This window comes from Aulonocara sp. 'chitande type north' Nkhata Bay, linkage group LG3 (genome assembly GCF_057382095.1).
Source record: "Aulonocara sp. 'chitande type north' Nkhata Bay isolate Kocher_YH1m ecotype deep benthic linkage group LG3, A_spYH_male_GT1.1, whole genome shotgun sequence".
Lineage (NCBI taxonomy): Eukaryota > Metazoa > Chordata > Actinopteri > Cichliformes > Cichlidae > Aulonocara > Aulonocara sp. 'chitande type north' Nkhata Bay.
Window position 1 is genome coordinate 42,100,335 of NC_141346.1, and position 22,550 is coordinate 42,122,884.

Below are 22,550 nucleotides of genomic sequence, written 5' to 3' on the forward strand. Positions count from 1 at the left end.
ACTGGTGCGCAATTCCCATCCCTAGACAGGACTATTTATACACATCCAGTACCTCACTACAACACCTGCCTTACTTCACATAAAAAACTTCTAAAGTATGTAAGCAGATACAAGTGACCATAATATTTTTTACTGCAGTAATGCATTGCTCCTTTTATTATTGTTTTGGTGACGGTTCACAGAGAGGCAAAAACAAAATGGTCTTCTCTGATAAATGAACCATTCATGATGCCATGGTAGAAGCAGCAGACAGAGAGGTCTTCACTGACACATGTGCTTTCATCGCAGTTAACCTTTAATGATATGATTTACATTCGTTTTGATTCGCTCAAAACTAGACGAAAACTATTTTTTTTGTTTGGGAGTTCTCCCTCTACATTTTTACATCTCTCTTGATCTATAAAGGCCTGACCGGAGGACAGGAGACAGTTGCCATGGTGAAGTGGGAAGAGTGGTCTTCTTATTACAGAGAGAAGTTTGTGCCATAAAGGGCGAAAGATAAACCAAGTGCAGTTCTATTATAATGCATAATAGAACTGTTTACTGCCTGGGTGTTGTGCTCTTTGTTCGTTTAGGTTTGCTAAATGAAGTAAGAGACACGGTGCTGTTAGTAACTCTCACCTTTAACTGTCTAATAAATTTAAGAAACGTGTACTTTGAGTTTATGTTGTCTTCTCTCATAAAGAACCTGACAATACTTCAGATACTGTTATCTTCTGCCAAGACATCAGCTGCCTTGTCCTTCCATACCTGAGAATAGAAGCTAACTGTTGTGTTGAGCTTCTTCTTTAATCACTTACATGTAAAATCTACAAATGTGATGACTTGGTCCTCACGTTTCACTAGCTTTACACCAGATGTGTGCGCTGTGTGTACTCATTCCTGGAGCTGTCAGTAAAAATCGAACATGGTGACCTATTCTGAGTTTATACTTACACGGTTACACCGTGTAACAGATTGCAACTACCTGAGATTTCGTTAGTTTTATTGAGTTTTGGTCTCACCTTCTAATTCATTGTGATACCCGTGCAACCCATGCAGGACATACACTAGTTATGTACTTTACTGTCTGGGCCAAAAACATAAAAAACCAGCTTTGACAGCACGACACTGCCTGTGAAATCAACTAAAGACCCAAGCTAGCTCGTTAGCAGCTAAAAATGGCATCTTGTTAATTTAATTAAACTGACAACAACTGTCTTGTTTCTTCAGACTTTAATCATCTTCAATAAATATCCTTACAAATGTGACACTGTTTAAGGGGAACTAACAGCAATATTTATAACAGCAAGATTTATTCCCAGGAAGCATTTTTACAGCAAAGAAATAATCAACCAAACACAAATTTCCTCATCTTCATGTAAATATCCAGCAGCTCCATTTAAAAAAGCAGACATCCCTCCAGCCATAACAGTAAATAAGTGAAATAAATTGTGGTAAAAATACAGATAAAAATACATTTGAGCTAAGTCATCTTGTTTCCTTTCCCAGAAGAATTTGACTCCTGAAATGTCAAGAGAAAAACCTGAGGTAGTGACCAGTTTATAAAATACTACATCATCTCTTGGACATTTACATTTTTTGGTTGATGGTGTAGTATTCAGTCCATAAGAATGCATTAATATGCAGGGTTGGTTCTTCTCCAATCTACATGTTACTATTATTATGATTATTATTATTAGCAGTCGTATTACACGTTGAAGTATCATCGGTGCACTTACTAAGCCTCAGGTTGCCCTAGGTGTGTCCATCAGAGTATGTGTCATGGTCCTGCGACCATGACTCAGTGACTTTATGTTTATGTACTTTTTGTTATTACTTTCATTATTATTCATGGCTGTTTTGGGATGGTTTGTGTTTGGGATTTTAGACACTGGGTTCTGGGTTTGTGCTCCCTCTGTTGGTCCCTGGTGTTAGTGTTCCCCTGTCTCGTCAGGTTAATCAGGTCCAGCTGTTTCCCCCATCTGTGTGTGATTTCCCAGTGTCTCTTTGTGTATTTATAGCGTGTGATTTCCTCTGCTCCTCGTCGCGTCGTCTGTGTTCCTACCTGGTGTAATCCTCTGCGTGTTCTCCCTGCTGTTCTCCCTTCATGTTCAGGTTTGCCCCTCCTCTGTGTAGTTTATCCCAGTTTAGTTTCGTCCTTAGTTCTGTTTGCCATCTCCACTTTGTGTTTGTTATTAACAATAAATCACCCTCACACCTGAATAAGTGCTGCATTTTGGGTCCTCCTTCCACTTTCCACACGGCCGCTGCCCCGGACCGTGACAGTATGAGTGTGAATGTGGGACAAGGTGCAATGGAACAGTAAAAAGCAGTGTTTGGATGTGTTTATGTAGTAAAGAAACACTAAGTACTCAGAGTAGAAAAGCAATATATAAGTACCAGTCCATTTGGCTTTCAAATGTCAGTGTAAGTACTCTTAGACCTGCTGGTGACCAAATGTTTGGCTAAAGTACAGACTTTCTGCACTTAAGTACAAATAATACTGTTAAAAAATACTCCAGTAAAACTTGAACAACTGATTCAACTTCTTTACTCAAGTAAAAGTAAAAAAGTACAAGCTCTGAAATGTACTCAGAGTAAGAAAGTAAAAAGTATCCCTTTGGAGGAAGTTTCTATTTTGTGTGCAGAGCTAAGTGAACCGTGTGCTTTATTGCAACCGCCCCCCAAAAAACACACACAAAAAAACACAGTCCCACTTTTAACCCAGACTTTGGCACAGTCATCTCTTGTTATGCAACATCCTCGGGTCATTTATAAAAAAAGCCTGTCATATGTTTCTGTTTAGGCTCAAATTAGTTCGATGTTTGGAGGCTCACAGTGACAGAACTGCGTTAAAGCAAAAGTAACTTTTTTACAAAATGTAAGGTGTAGAAAGTACAGATATATGTAGTAAAAAGTAATCACTAAAAAAACACTACTCAAGTACAGTACAGATACCTGGAGTACAGTAATAAAGTATTTGTACTTCCCACCTCTGGTGTCAAGTGTGTTTGGATTGACAGCAGAAGTACTGATGGATTCATAGAATAAGTCTTGTTGCTGCTCATCGGTTAAGCAGTGTGTTTTCCTTTCCCAGCACTGAAGCAGGGGCTCAGTGAATTCCTAAACATTCGTCATAGCAGTTACTGTGCATCATTACAGTGATTGGTGTGGACTTCCCATCAGGCTCAGCCCTCCGCGGCTCTTGAGTAATCCGTGTGTGTGCGTACTCTCGGCACCTCCCCTTCCTGTTATTGGTCTGTGCTTAAATGCTGGTGTTTCCAAACTTTTTCTCTTGTTTTGAAAGCTCAGAGAACCAGAGAAGACAAAAGAAGGTAAGAAAAACATTTTACACTGATGAACAGCTTAAGAGAATCAGAAATCTTTGTAAAATCATGAATGTAATACGTGGCAACATTTTTCTGAGGAAGTCAGAGATAATAAATCTGTGCTTAAAACCGGTGTCAGCTCTTTTGTCTGGGCCGTACATAAATCATTTGTACAGCTGGCCAAAGGTATTTGTTGTCATTTATATGAACCAGGAATCATCCTGTTATAACATGTATCAAAACCAGTCTTTCACCTTTTTCATGTTGAATTTCTCTAACCAGATAACCACTACAGCATTTCAATCTGTGTGTGTGTTTCCTTCAGCATGGTGTTTCCTACAGGCACGGCTGTCCACAAGCAGCCCACCCAGGTGGTGACAGTCGTCAGGACCGTTGAAAACTCTGGCCAATGGAGCACCGACCTCTGTGATTGCTGCTCTGATATGGAGAGCTGTAAGTAAACCCAGGAAACCCTACAAACAGCAGTGATTTCTGCATGAGCGATCTCCTCAGACTTTGTTTGCAACAAGCTAACCGAGTGTTTGAAGTCAGTAAAAAATCAAGAATGAATGAACTATCTGAGACTACATGATAGCAATGATCATTTAGCAGCATTATGGAGTTTTTCATTATTTTACATTTTTCACCAGAAAACCAAGTTTTCGCAATTGGAGTGGAAATGTCGCAATAAGTTGTGAGATGTGATGATTCATGTGCTGAGGTGTCTGCTGAGGTGTCTGTCTGTCTGTAAAATAACTCTGTACCTGTTTCTCCCCAAAGGTTGCTGTGGCCTTTGCTGTTTCCCCTGCATGCAGTGTGATGCAGCCAATAAACATGGATGGTGCTGTGCAATGCCACTCCTGGATGTTTGTGGTGTGGTGTCCTGCTTACTCCGTGGATCCATCAGAGAGCGCCACAACATTGAAGTAAGGCTGGATTAGAGATGGAGGACACTGTTACAAACTACACTTAAAAGATAGATGCGGTCACTAGAGGAAGTGCACTTTTATAACTTCTGCACTGGCTTCACTTTTAAGCCCTGGAGGTTTCTGCGAGTTGAATGTGTGTCTTTGTGATGTGGTTCTAAAATTAACTGACGTAAAATCTAAATTTTATGAGATTCATATAAAATGCACACAAATTGTGCTTTGTGCAGATCCTTCTCACTCACCGTCACCTCTTCAGTAGCTCCCAGATGTCTCTGTGTCCTCATTATTTGTTTATAAGTAACCACATCATGTAGTGCCACCATAAAAGTGACCTGGATAAAACTTGTGGTATTTTACAATCCGTGGAAATTATAAAGGAGTAGCTTGAGTTGAGAAAGAGGAACTGTAAAGTTCTTCAAATCTGAAATCTCTTGCCCTCATCGTGGGAAAAAAGTTGAGGTTGCTTGTTTTGACAAACTCTCAGATATTTGGTTACCCAGCTCTACACAGGGACACAGCTGCCGGATGAGGGGATGACAACACCCCACTAAACTTTTATGTCTGAGGGGTAACAACAGTAACTCCTGCTGCTTCATCCTCTGTCTATCTGCTTCTTCTTCTCCATCCTGCAGGGCTCGTTCACTGATGACTGCTGTAAAGTGTGCTTTTGTTACCCGTGTGTTTGGGGCCAGATGCATCGTGAGGTGAAGATCAGGGAAAACAAGTAGCCCACCACCTCGACTGTGATCAGCACGCAAGTTGTCTGTGGATATGATGCAAACATTTTGGCTGTGTAATGAGAGGCTATGACTTTTTCAGGCAAATAAAATCCTTTAATTTTATACATCATCTGTGAGATTAATTGTCCTCTTCTGCAAAACAGAGTTTAACCATTTTTCAGATATAAACTAGTCATATTCACTAATTGTGAACTTTGATAGGATAGTGAGAAAGACATTAGCTTTTCTGAGTTGGCCAGACATCTGGGCTATATTCTCAGCAGCATATTAAACATATCAGGTCCCCATAAGGAGAATCATGTGCTAACCGCTGTCTAAATGACTCGGGTAAAGTTTGTAGCATGCATGCTTGTTGTTTTTGTCTGCTTCCACTTGTCTTTGCACTAGGATGATGTCGGCGTAAATGTGCAGTCATATTCTTTGTGTTCCCACTAGTGCTGTCAGCGTTAATCTCGTTAAAATGACGTTAACGCCGCAACACGGCAAATCTCCGTTTGCGAGCTACCGCGGATCGCCCCGTGCGTGGGGCTGGACGGCGTCAACACGTTAACAAGCTAACTGCGCTAACGCACTAGTTCCTACCAATTGAGCATTGCTTGGCACATCCGACATACTGTTTTACTTTTGTCCATGACGCACTTACCTTCAGGGTCATACTTCACATGAAAACCAAGATAGTTCCAAAGGCCAGATCTGAATGAGGATGGGGGAGGTTCAATTTCGGGTAGCGTTGAGGCAGTTGCCATGTTGCAACGAGCTTAGCTTCTGTCTTGCTAGCCTGTGCTGCGCTCAGTGGATCTGCACTCGACAGTGCAGCCTATAGTCGAACGCAGATTCACTGAGTGCACAAGACAGACAGCATCGTCAGAAGAAAAGTTGATAAAATAAATAAAAAAATTTGTATTGTTTGATACATATGCGTACCGAACCGAAAGCACTGTATCGAACGGTTCAATATCGATACGAGTATTGTTGCACTATGTAGGGGTGCAACAATACTCGTACTTGGACGTACACAACAATAAAGCCTTGACTGTCTTTATAAGGGTAAACACTCTCATTTTTTGCCTTCTTCTTTTTGTCTGGTGAGTTGTTCAGACGAAATCAACCAACAAATGGTCAGAATTATAGATAATTGATAAAACAGGAATTAAATACCCCCCCCCCCCCCCCCAAAAAAAACCAAACAAACAAAAAAAACAAAAACACAAAACTAAATAAAAATGTTTGAAGTTTAGTCTTCCTACTGTTCTATGCATTTGTAATAGTTGTGTCCAAGAGGTAAGTAAGAAAAGTTTAAGAAGTTCTTGGGAATATTGTCTCCAGATTTTTACAGACCCAAAATGGGACCTAAAATTCCCAAACTGTAAAATAATGCTTAACCTTTCACATGAGGCATACTGAGTGTCAGCTAAGCAATGGAAACTGAGGCTACAATTTGATATTCTGGTGTGACGAGTCTCGATTTCTGCAAAAACATTCAGATGTTAGGGTCAGTGTTTGCTGTAAACATGAAAATATAGAAAATATCAACAGTTCAGGCTGGTGATGGCGCGATGATGCTGGTGATATTTTTTAGGCACACTTTGGGTCCCGTAATACTGACTAGCATGCTAGTATTTAGGACTAGCATCATTTAAACACCAGAGCCTAACTGACCATTGTTATGAGCATTGTTATCACCTCCACTGACTAAGTGACTAAGTGATGATAGAAATATAACACAGAGTTCAACAACAAGTATAGCTGTATGTGAATTTGCTGAAGCTAATCTTTTTAGGAGCAAAGATATATTTCATTCGATGTAACAAATATACATATTTTGTTTGATGTAGTGAATAAGCAGAAAAGTTTCAAATTAAAATGTGTTGATTCTGAATACTGAAGTGTCATCTGAGTTGCTGAGTTAGGCAACCGGATGTGTGAGCCATAGGGCATCTGCTCAAGAGAAGGACAGAGAGATGGTAAAATCACGGAAAAATATATATAGTTGTGGTCGGACGTTTGTATCCACTCATCATTGGTCATTGGTCAAGGCCAAAATCACTCATTGGTGATTTTGGTCTTTTAATTATTTCATCCACTGTTCTTTTGCCAGCATAGAATAATTGCACAGCACACATCTTTGATGACTTTGAAAACTAAAAGTTGTGTGCATAAATTTTAATTTATAGTTTGCAGATTTCTTGCTTCCTCATTTTCATGTTGCCGATGTGCATGTTACACAGATGTTACAACAGACAGTTTCTCATCATATTGTGTATTAGAAACATTCAGGTTACTATAGACAAGTTTATTGAGCTTTTACCCTCTTTGATAATTATTTGTTACACTTTTGTGGTATTTTCTTGTTATCAATTCTGAACAAGTTAGTACATTTCAAACAGGCATTTGGGATCAAACATTTTTTAGAGATTCAGAACAGTTCCCTTTTTGAGGATTGGTTTCTCTTTTTTTGTTTTTCTCAGCGTCTTAAGATCCGCTTTTCCAAAACTCAAACTCAAAAGAAACATAAATAATAAAAAAGAATACAATTTTAGATTTTTTGTAGAGCAAGTCCAAGTGGAACTGATAAGGAGGATCGATAGGCAGGCAGACTAACAATTCCAAGGAAATGATCTACTGGTGCGCAATTCCCATCCCTAGACAGGACTATTTATACACATCCAGTACGATTGATCACCTGTTGCAAAAATGGTAGAGTTTATACTTACACGGTTACACCGTGCAACAGATTGCAACTACCTGAGATTTCGTTAGTTTTATTGAGTTTTGGTCTCACCTTCTAATTCATTGTGATACCCGTGCAACCCATGCAGGACATACACTAGTTATGTACTTTACTGTCTGGGCCAAAAACATAAAAAACCAGCTTTGACAGCACGACACTGCCTGTGAAATCAACTAAAGACCCAAGCTAGCTCGTTAGCAGCTAAAAATGGCATCTTGTTAATTTAATTAAACTGACAACAACTGTCTTGTTTCTTCAGACTTTAATCATCTTCAATAAATATCCTTACAAATGTGACACTGTTTAAGGGGAACTAACAGCAATATTTATAACAGCAAGATTTATTCCCAGGAAGCATTTTTACGGCAAAGAAATAATCAACCAAACACAAATTTACTCATCTTCATGTAAATATCCAGCAGCTCCATTTAAAAAAGCAGACATCCCTCCAGCCATAACAGTAAATAAGTGAAATAAATTGTGGTAAAAATACAGATAAAAATACATTTGAGCTAAGTCATCTTGTTTCCTTTCCCAGAAGAATTTGACTCATGAAATGTCAAGAGAAAAACCTGAGGTAGTGACCAGTTTATAAAATACTACATCATCTCTTGGACATTTACATTTTTTGGTTGATGGTGTAGTATTCAGTCCATAAGAATGCATTAATATGCAGGGTTGGTTCTTCTCCAATCTACATGTTACTATTATTATGATTATTATTATTAGCAGTCGTATTACACGTTGAAGTATCATCGGTGCACTTACTAAGCCTCCGCCCCCCAAAAAACACACACAAAAAAACACAGTCCCACTTTTAACCCAGACTTTGGCACAGTCATCTCTTGTTATGCAACATCCTCGGGTCATTTATAAAAAAGCCTGTCATATGTTTCTGTTTAGGCTCAAATTAGTTCGATGTTTGGAGGCTCACAGTGACAGAACTGCGTTAAAGCAAAAGTAACTTTTTTACAAAATGTAAGGTGTAGAAAGTACAGATATATGTAGTAAAAAGTAATCACTAAAAAAACACTACTCAAGTACAGTACAGATACCTGGAGTACAGTAATAAAGTATTTGTACTTCCCACCTCTGGTGTCAAGTGTGTTTGGATTGACAGCAGAAGTACTGATGGATTCATAGAATAAGTCTTGTTGCTGCTCATCGGTTAAGCAGTGTGTTTTCCTTTCCCAGCACTGAAGCAGGGGCTCAGTGAATTCCTAAACATTCGTCATAGCAGTTACTGTGCATCATTACAGTGATTGGTGTGGACTTCCCATCAGGCTCAGCCCTCCGCGGCTCTTGAGTAATCCGTGTGTGTGCGTACTCTCGGCACCTCCCCTTCCTGTTATTGGTCTGTGCTTAAATGCTGGTGTTTCCAAACTTTTTCTCTTGTTTTGAAAGCTCAGAGAACCAGAGAAGACAAAAGAAGGTAAGAAAAACATTTTACACTGATGAACAGCTTAAGAGAATCAGAAATCTTTGTAAAATCATGAATGTAATACGTGGTAACATTTTTCTGAGGAAGTCAGAGATAATAAATCTGTGCTTAAAACCGGTGTCAGCTCTTTTGTCTGGGCCGTACATAAATCATTTGTACAGCTGGCCAAAGGTATTTGTTGTCATTTATATGAACCAGGAATCATCCTGTTATAACATGGATCAAAACCAGTCTTTTACCTTTTTCATGTTGAATTTCTCTAACCAGATAACCACTACAGCATTTCAATCTGTGTCTGTGTTTCCTTCAGCATGGTGATTCCTACAGGCACGGCTGTCCACAAGCAGCCCACCCAGGTGGTGACAGTCGTCAGGACCGTTGAAAACTCTGGCCAATGGAGCACCGACCTCTGTGATTGCTGCTCTGATATGGAGAGCTGTAAGTAAACCCAGGAAACCCTACAAACAGCAGTGATTTCTGCATGAGCGATCTCCTCAGACTTTGTTTGCAACAAGCTAACCGAGTGTTTGAAGTCAGTAAAAAATCAAGAATGAATGAACTATCTGAGACTACATGATAGCAATGATCATTTAGCAGCATTATGGAGTTTTTGATTATTTTACATTTTTCACCAGAAAACCAAGTTTTCGTAATTGGAGTGGAAATGTCGCAATACGTTGTGAGATGTGATGATTCATGTGCTGAGGTGTCTGCTGAGGTGTCTGTCTGTCTGTAAAATAACTCTGTACCTGTTTCTCCCCAAAGGTTGCTGTGGCCTTTGCTGTTTCCCCTGCATGCAGTGTGATGCAGCCAATAAACATGGATGGTGCTGTGCAATGCCACTCCTGGATGTTTGTGGTGTGGTGTCCTGCTTACTCCGTGGATCCATCAGAGAGCGCCACAACATTGAAGTAAGGCTGGATTCAAGATGGAGGACACTGTTACAAACTACACTTAAAAGATAGATGTGGTCACTAGAGGAAGTGCACTTTTATAACTTCTGCACTGGCTTCATTTTTTGAATTAAAGCGAGTTGAATGTGTGTCTTTGTGATGTGGTTGTAAAATGAACTGACGTAAAATCTAAATGTAAATTTTATGAGATTCATATAAAATGCACACAAATTGTGCTTTGTGCAGATCCTTCTCACTCACCGTCACCTCTTCAATAGCTCCCAGATGTCTCTGTGTCCTCATTATTTGTTTATAAGTAACCACATCATGCAGTGCCATCATAAAAGTGACCTGGATAAAACTTGTGGTATTTTGCAAACCGTAGAATTTATAATGGAGAAGCTTGAGTTGAGAAAGAGGAAGAGTAAAGTTCTTCAAATCTGAAATCTCTTGCCCTCATCGTGGGAAAAAAAGTTGAGGTCTCTTGTTTTGACAAACTCTCAGATATTTGGTTACCCAGCTCTACACAGGGACACAGCTGCCAGATGAGGGGATGACAACACCCCACTAAACTTTTATGTCTGAGGGGTAACAACAGTAACTCCTGCTGCTTCATCCTCTGTCTATCTGCTTCTTCTTCTCCATCCTGCAGGGCTCGTTCACTGATGACTGCTGTAAGGTGTGCTTTTGTTACCCGTGTGTTTGGGGCCAGATGCATCGTGAGCTGAAGATCAGGGAAAACAAGTAGCCCACCACCTCGACTGTGATCAGCACGCAAGTTGTCTGTGGATACGATGCAAACATTTTGGCTGTGTGATGAGAGGCTATGACTTTTTCAGGCAAATAAAATCCTTTAATTTTATACATCATCTGTGAGATTAATTGTCCTCTTCTGCAAAACAGAGTTTAACCATTGTTCAGATATAAACTAGTCATATTCACTAATTGTGAACTTAGATAGGATAGTGAGAAAGACATTGTGAGATCACACTGTCCACTCACATTACTTTTCACAGTATTATAATATATGCAAATGAAATAATTGTGTATGATGGTGGAACCTGGCAGGGTGACGCTGATCCTTAACAACAAGGAAACAGACCACAGACACATAGACGTCTGAATGTCAGTAAGTGCATCTCTCACCAACATGAACATTGATCATAATGAAAAAGACCAGCATGGTACAGCCTGAAGAAAGCCAGACACCATGTGGCGCTTTTACAAATGACAGCTGCAGATGTGTGCAAAGAACTCTACGTGTGGGGAACAATAATGTGACTCAAAGCATCTGTTATGTGTATCTGCTGTCCAAGTAGGTTAAACAACATTAGCCAACATCAGAGTTAATAAGCTCATTTTAGCTCTGTGAGGCACTGGTCTGCTGCCATGTCGTTTCTAGACAAAAAGCTGACGTACTTTATTGTCATAGTTGATAAAGTTTCTTCATCAAGCTTTAACATTTACAGAACAGCTCAAGATCCAGATGAGAGCAAGTCAAATGGACATGTTATGGCCCGTCTAGGCGCGGCCAGACCACAACATAAAGGGTGATCCATCCCCGTCCAACCCCAAGCAGCACGTCACACACTTAATATTTTGTGACAGTGATTTATTTACAACAAGGTGCAGTTAAACCTAGGAAGGGAGCATCATAACTTCAGGGTGAACCCAAGGCCAAAACAACAAACAAAAGTAACCTATCTCAGGAATAAACGCAACTTAGGGGAGACCGGGGATAGTTCTAACGTGGGTCAGTTGTAACACTTCCAATTTCTCCAATCAGGGCTAAGTTTCAAATGATGTGACTCATCCTGTGCATGCCCAATTCAGTTCTGCTATCACATGTGAAAAATCAGCACATTTCGTCAAACACAGACAATTTAACACGAAAAAAAGTGATTTGTATGCCAAAAAGTAAGTTTTTCTTCTTTATTTCAATTTCTAATAGCATTATTTGCTTTGCAGTTAAACTCATCAAACTTAAATTATGTTATTTGTATGTCTATGGGGATATATTCTGTGTAGGTCTTTAGTGCTAATGTTTTAGCCGTTGGCTGTAATGTTAGCTAGTTCATGGCTATAGGAGTCTGGGTCAGTTGTAACAGCAACAGTCTGGGTTAGTTGTAACAATAATGCAGATGTTACAACTTACCACACTATTAATTTAACTTATATTAAACAAGTTGGGGCGACGACATCAGCAGAGAGAGGTTCACTGGTCGCATTTGTATGCGGTTAATGCCATTGGCAACACAATTACTTCACTGTTTGTGTTCCCCACACATACATTATGCAGACCACTGTGTCAGAGATGGACCAGTAGGAAGTACTGGTAGTGGAACTAAATCAGGACGGGTGCAAGAAACAGATTTCCTCATCTTTCTGAAGCACTCTGAAAACCACACCAAGGTAAACCAGGATAAAAAGTAATGGAATTGCGATGTTGGTGAACAACTACATTTTTTCAGCTTCATTGTTATGTTTAAAATTGGTGCAAGAGCTGTAGGTTATAATGCCCACTGAGCCAATGAGGCCAAACTCAAGGAAGACCAACCAAAATTAATGAAATATTCAGTTGCAGAAAATTCCATAATTTGTCTTTTTTGGGGGGTTGGAATATGTTCAAAAGCTAGATTTCTGCATTCTGTCACACACACACACACACACACACACACACACACACACACACACACACACACACACACACACACACACACACACACACACACACACAGAGCTACATTAATGGCTCTAAGTGCATTCATGTGTTGAATAAACAAAGATTACATGTTAATATTTTGTTAGTACCCTTATTTCATTGTGTTACATTTCACCCCAGGATATGTTACAACTAACCCAGACTATGGGGTTAATTGTAACATTTCACTCTTTGTGTTTGAGGCCACACCATGCAATGGGTAATTGTGCTGCAGAGAAAATAGCTGCACTATTTAATAGCCGAGACATGTAAATACTTTCCATTACATTTTGAAACCACTACCTTAAAAGAGCTCCAATTTACAGACAGAAATGTCAAATGGACTTCCCATCAGGCTCAGCCCTCCGCGGCTCTTGAGTAATCCATGTGTGTGTGCGTATCTCGCCACCTCCCCTTCCTGTTATTGGTCTGTGCTTAAATGCTGGTGCTTCCAAACTTTTTCTCTTGTTTTGAAAGCTCAGAGAACCAGTGAAGACAAAAGAAGGTAAGAAAAACATTTTACACTGATGAACAGCTTAAGAGAATCAGAAATCTTTGTAAAATCATGAATGTAATATGTGGTAACATGTTTCTGAGGAAGTCAGAGATAATAAATCTGTGCATAAAAACGGTGCCAGCTCTTTTGTCTGGGCCGTACATAAATCATTTGTACAGCTGGCCAAAGGTATTTGTTGTCATTTATATGAACCAGGAATCATCCTGTTATAACATGGATCAAAACCAGTCTTTTACCTTTTTCATGTTGAATTTCTCTAACCAGATAACCACTACAGCATTTCAATCTGTGTCTGTGTTTCCTTCAGCATGGTGATTCCTACAGGCACGGCTGTCCACAAGCAGCCCACCCAGGTGGTGACAGTCGTCAGGACCGTTGAAAACTCTGGCCAATGGAGCACCGACCTCTGTGATTGCTGCTCTGATATGGAGAGCTGTAAGTAAACCCAGGAAACCCTACAAACAGCAGTGATTTCTCCATGAGCGATCTCCTCAGACTTTGTTTGCAACAAGCTAACCGAGTGTTTGAAGTCAGTAAAAAATCAAGAATGAATGAACTATCTGAGACTACATGATAGCAATGATCATTTAGTAGCATTATGGAGTTTTTCATTATTTTACATTTTTCACCAGAAAACCAAGTTTTCGTAATTGGAGTGGAAATGTCGCAATACGTTGTGAGATGTGATGATTCATGTGCTGAGGTGTCTGCTGAGGTGTCTGTCTGTCTGTAAAATAACTCTGTACCTGTTTCTCCCCAAAGGTTGCTGTGGCCTTTGCTGTTTTCCCTGCATGCAGTGTGATGCAGCCAATAAAGATGGATGGTGCTGTGCAGTGCCACTCCTGGACGTTTGTGGTGTGGTGTCCTGCTTACTCCATCAGTCCATCAGAGAGCGCCACAACATTGAAGTAAGGCTGGATTAGAGATGGAGGACACTGTTACAAACTACACTTAAAAGATAGATGCGGTCACTAGAGGAAGTGCACTTTTATAACTTCTGCACTGGCTTCATTTTTAAGCCCTGGAGGTTTCTGCTAGGAGAATAGAGTTGAATGTGTGTCTTTGTGATGTGGTTGTAAAATGAACTGACGTAAAATCTAAATGTAAATTTTATGAGATTCATATAAAATGCACACAAATTGTGCTTTGTGCAGATCCTTCTCACTCACCGTCACCTCTTCAATAGCTCCCAGATGTCTCTGTGTCCTCATTATTTGTTTATAAGTAACCACATCATGTAGTGCCATCATAAACGTGACCTGGATAAAACTTGTGGTATTTTGCAATCCGTGGAAGTTATAAAGGAGCAGCTTGAGTTGAGAAAGAGGAAGAGTAAAGTTCTTCAAATCTGAAATCTCTTGCCCTCACTGTGTGCCAAGAGATTTACAGGGAGTGCAGAATTATTAGGCAAATGAGTATTTTGTCCACATCATCCTCTTCATGCATGTTGTCTTACTCCAAGCTGTATAGGCTCGAAAGCCTACTACCAATTAAGCATATTAGGTGATGTGCTTCTCTGTAATGAGAAGGGGTGTGGTCTAATGACATCAACACCCTATATCAGGTGTGCATAATTATTAGGCAACGTCCTTTGCTTTGGCAAAATGGGTCAAAAGAAGGACTTGACAGGCTCAGAAAAGTCAAAAATAGTGAGATATCTTGCAGAGGGATGCAGCAGTCTCAAAATTGCAAAGCTTCTGAAGCGTGATCATCGAACAATCAAGCGTTTCATTCAAAATAGTCAACAGGGTCGCAGGAAGCGTGTGGAAAAACCAAGGCGCAAAATAACTGCCCATGAACTGAGAAAAGTCAAGCGTGCAGCTGCCAAGATGCCACTTGCCACCAGTTTGGCCATATTTCAGAGCTGCAACATCACTGGAGTGCCCAAAAGCACAAGGTGTGCAATACTCAGAGACATGGCCAAGGTAAGAAAGGCTGAAAGACAACCACCACTGAACAAGACACACAAGCTGAAATGTCAAGACTGGGCCAAGAAATATCTCAAGACTGGTTTTTCTAAGGTTTTATGGACTGATGAAATGAGAGTGAGTCTTGATGGGCCAGATGGATGGGCCCGTGGCTGGATTGGTAAAGGGCAGAGAGCTCCAGTCCGACTCAGACGCCAGCAAGGTGGAGGTGGAGTACTGGTTTGGGCTGGTATCATCAAAGATGAGCTTGTGAGGCCTTTTCGGGTTGAGGATGGAGTCAAGCTCAACTCCCAGTCCTACTGCCAGTTTCTGGAAGACACCTTCTTCAAGCAGTGGTACAGGAAGAAGTCTGCATCCTTCAAGAAAAACATGATTTTCATGCAGGACAATGCTCCATCACACGCGTCCAAGTACTCCACAGCGTGGCTGGCAAGAAAGGGTATAAAAGAAGAAAAACTAATGACATGGCCTCCTTGTTCACCTTGTCTGAACCCCATTGAGAACCTGTGGTCCATCGCCTCTGTCAGTGCGCCCCAGGGTGGCTGTGGCTACATTGTAGCTTGCCATCACCAGTGTGTGAATGTGTGTGTGAATGGGTGGATGACAGGTTGTGTAAAGCGCTTTGGGGTCCTTAGGGACTAGAAAAGCGCTATACAAATACAGGCCATTTACCATTACCAGGCCATCATCAAATGTGAGATTTAGAAGGAGGGAAAACAGTACACCTCTCTGAACAGTGTCTGGGAGGCTGTGGTTGCTGCTGCACGCAATGTTGATGGTGAACAGATCAAAACACTGACAGAATCCATGGATGGCAGGCTTTTGAGTGTCCTTGCAAAGACAGGTGGCTATATTGGTCGCTGATTTGTTTTTGTTTTGTTTTTGAATGTCAGAAATGTATATTTGTGAATGTGGAGATGTTATATTGGTTTCACTGGTAAAAATAAATAATTGAAATGGGTATATATTTGTTTTTTGTTAAGTTGCCTAATAATTATGCACAGTAATAGTCACCTGCACACACAGATATCCCCCTAAAATAGCTAAAACTAAAAACAAACTAAAAACTACTTCCAAAAACATTCAGCTTTGATATTAATGAGTTTTTTGGTTTCATTGAGAACATGGTTGTTGTTCAATAATAAAATTATCCCTCAAAAATACAACTTGCCTAATAATTCTGCACTCCCTGTATTCTAAATGACACTTCTTCAGCTGAGAGTCTAAGAGGAGAAAACACACAAACAGACGCTGCAGTTTTAACTTGCAAGGGCATTTCGCAGAGCGCCCACATCAGAGTGGGGGCCCTGTGAAATGCGCCCTCTGTTCTTGCAATTGTCTTTATTTATACACAAGAAAAATGAATACATTTGTTCAGTGACGTGAGCATGTGCGTATGTGATTGTGTGTGTGTGTGTGTGTGCGCGAGGTCAGAACTGCTTGTTTGACTTCTTACTGTCGCTGTGGGAAGATTCAGATACAAATATCAGAACATGTTTCATAAAGAACAATCAGTTCTAAGCAGCGAAAAGGTCATCATGCAGTATTCTATCACATGTAAACTTATATCATTAAAAGCTCATACTGACTACTAAGTACAATTTTCCCTTAACATTCCCTCCTGTTGTCAGTATAACCTTTAAGTGAGATATCAGTATGTAACATCTTGTTGTACATTGTCTGGTATGTAAGTGCAGCAGGCGTTGTTGAAGAGGACGCAAAGTCCCCCTTTCTCTGCTAGTATCATGTCCAAAGCTACTCGATGTTGCATCACTGCGATCTGTAATGCATTGATTTCCTGATTCTGCTGATCGTTGATCTTGCACGAAGCATTCAAGAAGAGTCCAAAGCGGTAGTCCAGAGTCTCGATCCTCAGCATGTTTTTTTCCGGTTCCCACCCAGGGGAACAATGTGTGGAGTACTTTCTGTCCGGTAGTCCACAGTTTGAATTCCTCGGTTACGTTGCTTCCCCATATTGGGTCATGTGGTTGAAGTTTGGGGAACGTAGATCTTCTATTCCGGCGTGCTGTAGAAGTGGTGTTTACTGCGGTCATCCTGAAAGTGTGGTCTGACAGGAATATAGGAGCACATGTTCCTGTCCAGCCTGGGGACAGTATGAAATATGGCCGTTGTCCACATAGCCAGGCCATTCCTTGCACCCAGTACATGCTGTTAGAAGGTCCACTCATATTCACAGGAGCGCCCTCTCCGTGGCCTGCAGTTTGGACACAGTTTGTCGTGTTTCCAACGGGTGTGTTACCTTTCTCTTGTTGATAACACATGGAGTGGTTCCTCCCTGGGAGTTGGTCCAGAAACACTGGGAAGTGGATGGATGTATTCCGGTTTGTCACGTTGAAATCGATCCAGAAGAGTTGATCACATGTTCCATTACTAAGTCCAACAGCGTGCGGGATTGTGTCGTTGGTGATGATTCGGCTGTGTTGGAATCCAATGCCAGCGAAGCTGGCTGCACACTTTGCTTGAGTGTTGTTCATATATTCACCATATAGTGTGGGGTGTGTTGATGTGCTGGGCATATGAGAACAGACATAACAGTCTGTATTTGCCGATTCCGCCTTGGTTCTGTCTTAGATATAACGGTACCAGGCATTGTTCATCCAAGGGTGTATGTGGTCTTGCGTCATGTCTCTTAGGTGGGAGTTGTCGTGCGTCCTGTCTGCCTCGTGGTTCAGCTGTTGTTGGCGTCAGCTGGGGTCCTGTAAGGGTGAGCGTCGTAGTCAAGGTAACCAAGAGGGTCCACCTTCCCATGGTTGCACACAGGTCCGTCACACCTCACACTTGGTTGCCCTAGAGTTGATCAGAGGCTGGAGGTTGAAGTGCGAGCTTACCCTACGGGGGCCCAATCAGCACTCCCCCCTCACGACTGAAGCAACCAAGTGTGGGCTAATGTGCTGTCTTGGGGGTGCCGGGGTTTCCTGGGACCTCAACCTTTTTGCAGTGGCTCTGATGTATCCAGGAGGGTCTCTCCGCAATTTTGCAGGCAGTTGGAGTGGTCAAAAGCACTTGGTATGGACCCTCCCACTGCGGCGAGCTCCAGTTTTTCCTTTGGAGTACTCGGACAAGGATCCAATCACCTGGCTTCAATCTGCGAGAAATAGGTGAAAAAGAGTCTTGCGGCAGTTTATTGTTCAAAACGACTTCTCTGTTTGTCAACAATTGAGTCATCCAATCTGCCAGAGTGGTTTCACAGATTGATTTATCTATTGGCTCGCTAATAACTGGCAATGGAAAAGGTCGCCCATGTATAATTTCAAATGGGGACAGTTTGTTATTTCCTTGTGTCATTCTCATCCACATTTTGACTAGGCCTACACATTCTGGCCAAGGTCTGCTAGTTTCTTCCATTGTTTTTCTGAGCCTTTGTTTTATAGTGCCATTTGTTCTCTCCACTAATCCTGCACTCTGTGGATGGTAGGTACAACGGTGTTTTAAACTGAAACCTAGTGCTTCAGATACTTTGCTGATCACGTCATTTACAAAATGGGTTCCATTATCTGATCTCATCAGAGTAGGAATTCCATATGTTGGAATGAAATGGTTGCATGGACACTTTGCAACTGAGATTGCGTCTGCTTTTTTAACTGGGTAGATTTCTGGCCATTTTGAGAAAACATCTATGATTACTAGAGCGTATTTTGAGCCCTCATTCAATTCAATGAAGTCCATGTGAATTGTATGAAATGGGTGAGGTGGTGTAGGAAAATGTCCTCTTTTTGGCCTTAAGTTACCTTGGGTATTGTGTTTTTGGCAGGTCATACATGTCCTCACATATTCTTTTGCTGAAGTTTCAAAATTTATAGTGTAAAGTTGTCGGGATTCCTCAGATTATCCTTCCTGATGAGCCATGGCTCAAAACTATGGCTCACTAGAGCGGCTGTTTTGTGTAACAATTTGGGAAGAATGGGTTTTCCTGTTATCTTCATTATGTCATCAGTGTCTAGTACTGCTCCGTGTATTAGCCATTGTTTTTGTTCTTTTGGTGGTGCTGCTTTTTGTTCATCCTGCAGTACAGACAGTGGAATAGTGTGAATTTCATGAGTTGTTAGTAAGACTGTGGTTGCTATAGCTGCTGCTTTTGCAGTTTTGTCAGCAAAATTGTTTCCCTTTGTAATTTCAGAGTCATCCTTCTGATGTGCTGCACATTTGCAAATTGCTAAATGTCACATCACATGAGGAGTTTCCTTCCATGTAAACAGATGTGTGCCATGATAAAACCTTCCTCCACACACTAGAAATAAGAAACTAATTTCAACCCTTGTTACATCTTATTCGCTTATTTTATAATCCATTCATTTTTCCAAATCTAGTATCAATTAACTAGTTTGCATATCAGCTTATAATGCGCTAAGTTGACAGGTCAACAGAAATGCATGTTCAAAATATTATCACAAAAAAGAATTTCCTTCATACAAAAAAAAGTTGAGGTTGCTTGTTTTGACAAACTCTCAGATATTTGGTTACCCAGCTCTACACAGGGACACAGCTGCCAGATGAGGGGATGACAACACCCCACTAAACTTTTATGTCTGAGGGGTAACAACAGTAACTCCTGCTGCTTCATCCTCTGTCTATCTGCTTCTTCTTCTCCATCCTGCAGGGCTCGTTCACTGATGACTGCTGTAAAGTGTGCTTTTGTTACCCGTGTGTTTGGGGCCAGATGCATCGTGAGCTGAAGATCAGGGAAAACAAGTAGCCCGCCACCTCTACTGTGATCAGCACGCAAGTTGTCTGTGGATACGATGCAAACATTTTGGCTGTGTGATGAGAGGCTATGACTTTTTCAGGCAAATAAAATCGTTTAATTTTTTACATCATGTGTGAGATTAATTGTCCTCTTCTGCAAAACAGAGTTTAACCATTTTTCAGATATAAACTAGTCATATTCACTAATTGTGAACTTTGATAGGATAGTGAGAAAGACATTGGCTTTTCTGAGTTGGCCAGACATCTGAGCTATATTCTCAGCGGCATATTAAACATATCAGGTCCCCATAAGGAGAATCATGTGCTAACGGCTGTCTAAATGACTCGGGTAAAGTTTGTATCATGCGTGCTTGTTGTTTTTGTCTGATTCCACTTGTCTTTGCACTAGAATGATGTCGGCGTAAATGTCCAGTCATATTCATTTTGTTCCCACTAGTGCTGTCAGCGTTAATCTCGTTGAAATGACCTTAACGCCACAACACGGCAAATCTCCGTTGGTAGCTTGCCCTGCGCTCAGTGAATCTGCGTTCGACTACTCCGCCTAGGCTGCACTGTCGAGCGCAGATCCACTCAACACAGACAGCATCGTCAGAAGGAAAGTTGATAAAATAAATTAAAAATTTTGTATTGTTCGATACATATGCGTACCGAACCGAAAGCACTGTATCAAACGGTTCAATATCGATACGAGTATCGTTGCACCCCTAATATATATATATATATAAATGTGTGTATATATATATATATATATATATATATATATATATATATATAAACACCCAGCACGCCCCTGCGGGCAGTTTATCCTTCAAGCTTGGGTCCTCTACCAGAGGCCTGGGAGCTTGAGGGTCCTGCGCAGTATCTTAGCTGTTCCCAGGACTGCGCTCTTCTGGACAGAGATCTCCGATGTTGTTCCCGGGATCTGCTGGAGCCACTCGCCTAGCTTGGGAGTCACCTAGTGCTCCGATTACCACGGAGACCACCGTTACCTTCACCCTCCACATCCTCTTGAGCTCTTCTCTGAGCCCTCGGTATTTCTCCAGCTTCTCGTGTTCCTTCTTCCTGATATTGCTGTCATTCGGAACCGCTACATCGATCACTATATATATATATATATATATATATATATATATATATATATATATATATATATATATATATGTAAAAGGCAGCATATATATATATATATATATATATATATATATATATATATATATATATATATGCAACAATACTCGTACTTGGACGTACACAACAATAAAGCCTTGACTGTCTTTATAAGGGTAAACACTCATTTTTTGCCTTCTTCTTTTTGTCTGGTGAGTTGTTCAGACAAAATCAACCAACAAATGGTCAGAATTATAGATAATTGAGAAAACAGGAATTAAATACCCCCCCCCCCCCAAAAAAAAATAAAAAACAACAACAAAAAAAACAAACTAAATAAAAATGTTTGAGGTTTAGTCTTCCTACTGTTCTATGCATTTGTAATAGTTGTGTCCAAGAGGTAAGGAAGAAAAGTTTAAGAAGTTCTTGGGAATATTGTCTCCAGATTTTTACAGACCCAAAATGGGACCTAAAATTCCCAAACTGTAAAACAATGCTTAACCTTTCACATGAGGCATACTGAGTGTCAGCTAAGCAATGGAAACTGAGGCTACAATTTGATATTCTGGTGTGACGAGTCTCGATTTCTGCAAAAACATTCAGATGTTAGGGTCAGTGTTTGCTGTAAACATGAAAATATAGAAAATATCAACAGTTCAGGCTGGTGATGGCGCGATGATGCTGGTGATATTTTTAGGCACACTTTGGGTCCCTTAGTACTAACTAGCACGCTAGTATTTAGGACTAGCATCATTTAAACACCAGAGCCTAACTGACCATTGTTATGAGCATTGTTATCACCTCCACTGACTAAGTGACTAAGTGATGATAGAAATATAACACAGAGTTCAACAACAAGTATAGCTGTATGTGAATTTGCTGAAGCTAATCTTTTTAGGAGCAAAGATATATTTCATTCGATGTAACAAATATACATATTTTGTTTGATGTAGTGAATAAGCAGAAAAGTTTCAAATTAAAATGTGTTGATTCTGAATACTGAAGTGTCATCTGAGTTGCTGAGTTAGGCAACCGGATGTGTGAGCCATAGGGCATCTGCTCAAGAGAAGGACAGAGAGATGATAAAATCATGGAAAACTATATATAGTTGTGGTCGGACGTTTGTATCCACTCATCATTGGTCATTGGTCAAGGCCAAAATCACTCATTGGTGATTTTGGTCTTTTAATTATTTCATGCACTGTTCTTTTTCCAGCATAGAATAATTGCACAGCACACATCTTTGATGACTTTAAAAACTAAAAGTTGTGTGCATAAATTTTAATTTATTTTTCTACATGTCTTTTGACCTAACAAGATTGAGGCCTGTCAACTTCTTGTTGGTGATGATGATTGACTACAAGTGCAGCATAAAAGCATTTGGACTGATCAATACTTTGAAAAAAAGTAAAGCCCAAGAAAATCAGTGAAGATCTAAGAAGACAAGTTGTAGATTTACACAAGTTGATTGTTCATATAAGAGGGCAAAATAAAGAAAGCGATTCTTCTCGTGTAGATTTTTTCTTC

The 22,550-nt window shown here is 40.5% G+C and overlaps 3 protein-coding genes and 1 pseudogene across 3 annotated transcripts; 3 read left to right on the plus strand and 1 right to left on the minus strand.

The window, feature by feature from the left end:
• The first annotated feature begins 3,189 nt into the window (after positions 1-3,189).
• LOC147335717 (cornifelin homolog B-like) lies at positions 3,190-5,082 on the plus strand. The gene is made up of 4 exons (XM_086281417.1): positions 3,190-3,317; positions 3,637-3,764; positions 4,092-4,237; positions 4,873-5,082. Exons 2-4 carry the CDS (start codon positions 3,638-3,640, stop codon positions 4,966-4,968), a joined length of 369 nt encoding a protein of 122 aa, XP_086137543.1. The 5' UTR covers positions 3,190-3,317; position 3,637; the 3' UTR covers positions 4,969-5,082.
• A 3,403-nt stretch (positions 5,083-8,485) lies between these two features.
• Positions 8,486-10,907, plus strand: LOC147335718 (cornifelin homolog B-like). Its single transcript, XM_086281429.1, has 4 exons — positions 8,486-9,143; positions 9,463-9,590; positions 9,918-10,063; positions 10,698-10,907. The coding sequence occupies exons 2-4, from the start codon at positions 9,464-9,466 to the stop codon at positions 10,791-10,793; spliced, it is 369 nt and encodes a 122-aa protein (XP_086137555.1). The 5' UTR covers positions 8,486-9,143; position 9,463; the 3' UTR covers positions 10,794-10,907.
• A 1,912-nt stretch (positions 10,908-12,819) lies between these two features.
• LOC147335719 (cornifelin-like) lies at positions 12,820-20,021 on the plus strand. The gene is made up of 4 exons (XM_086281384.1): positions 12,820-13,251; positions 13,571-13,698; positions 14,026-14,171; positions 19,810-20,021. The coding sequence occupies exons 1-4, from the start codon at positions 13,079-13,081 to the stop codon at positions 19,903-19,905; spliced, it is 543 nt and encodes a 180-aa protein (XP_086137510.1). The 5' UTR covers positions 12,820-13,078; the 3' UTR covers positions 19,906-20,021.
• On the minus strand, positions 17,172-20,551 carry LOC147335720 (uncharacterized; annotated as a pseudogene).
• Positions 20,552-22,550: the final 1,999 nt, after the last annotated feature.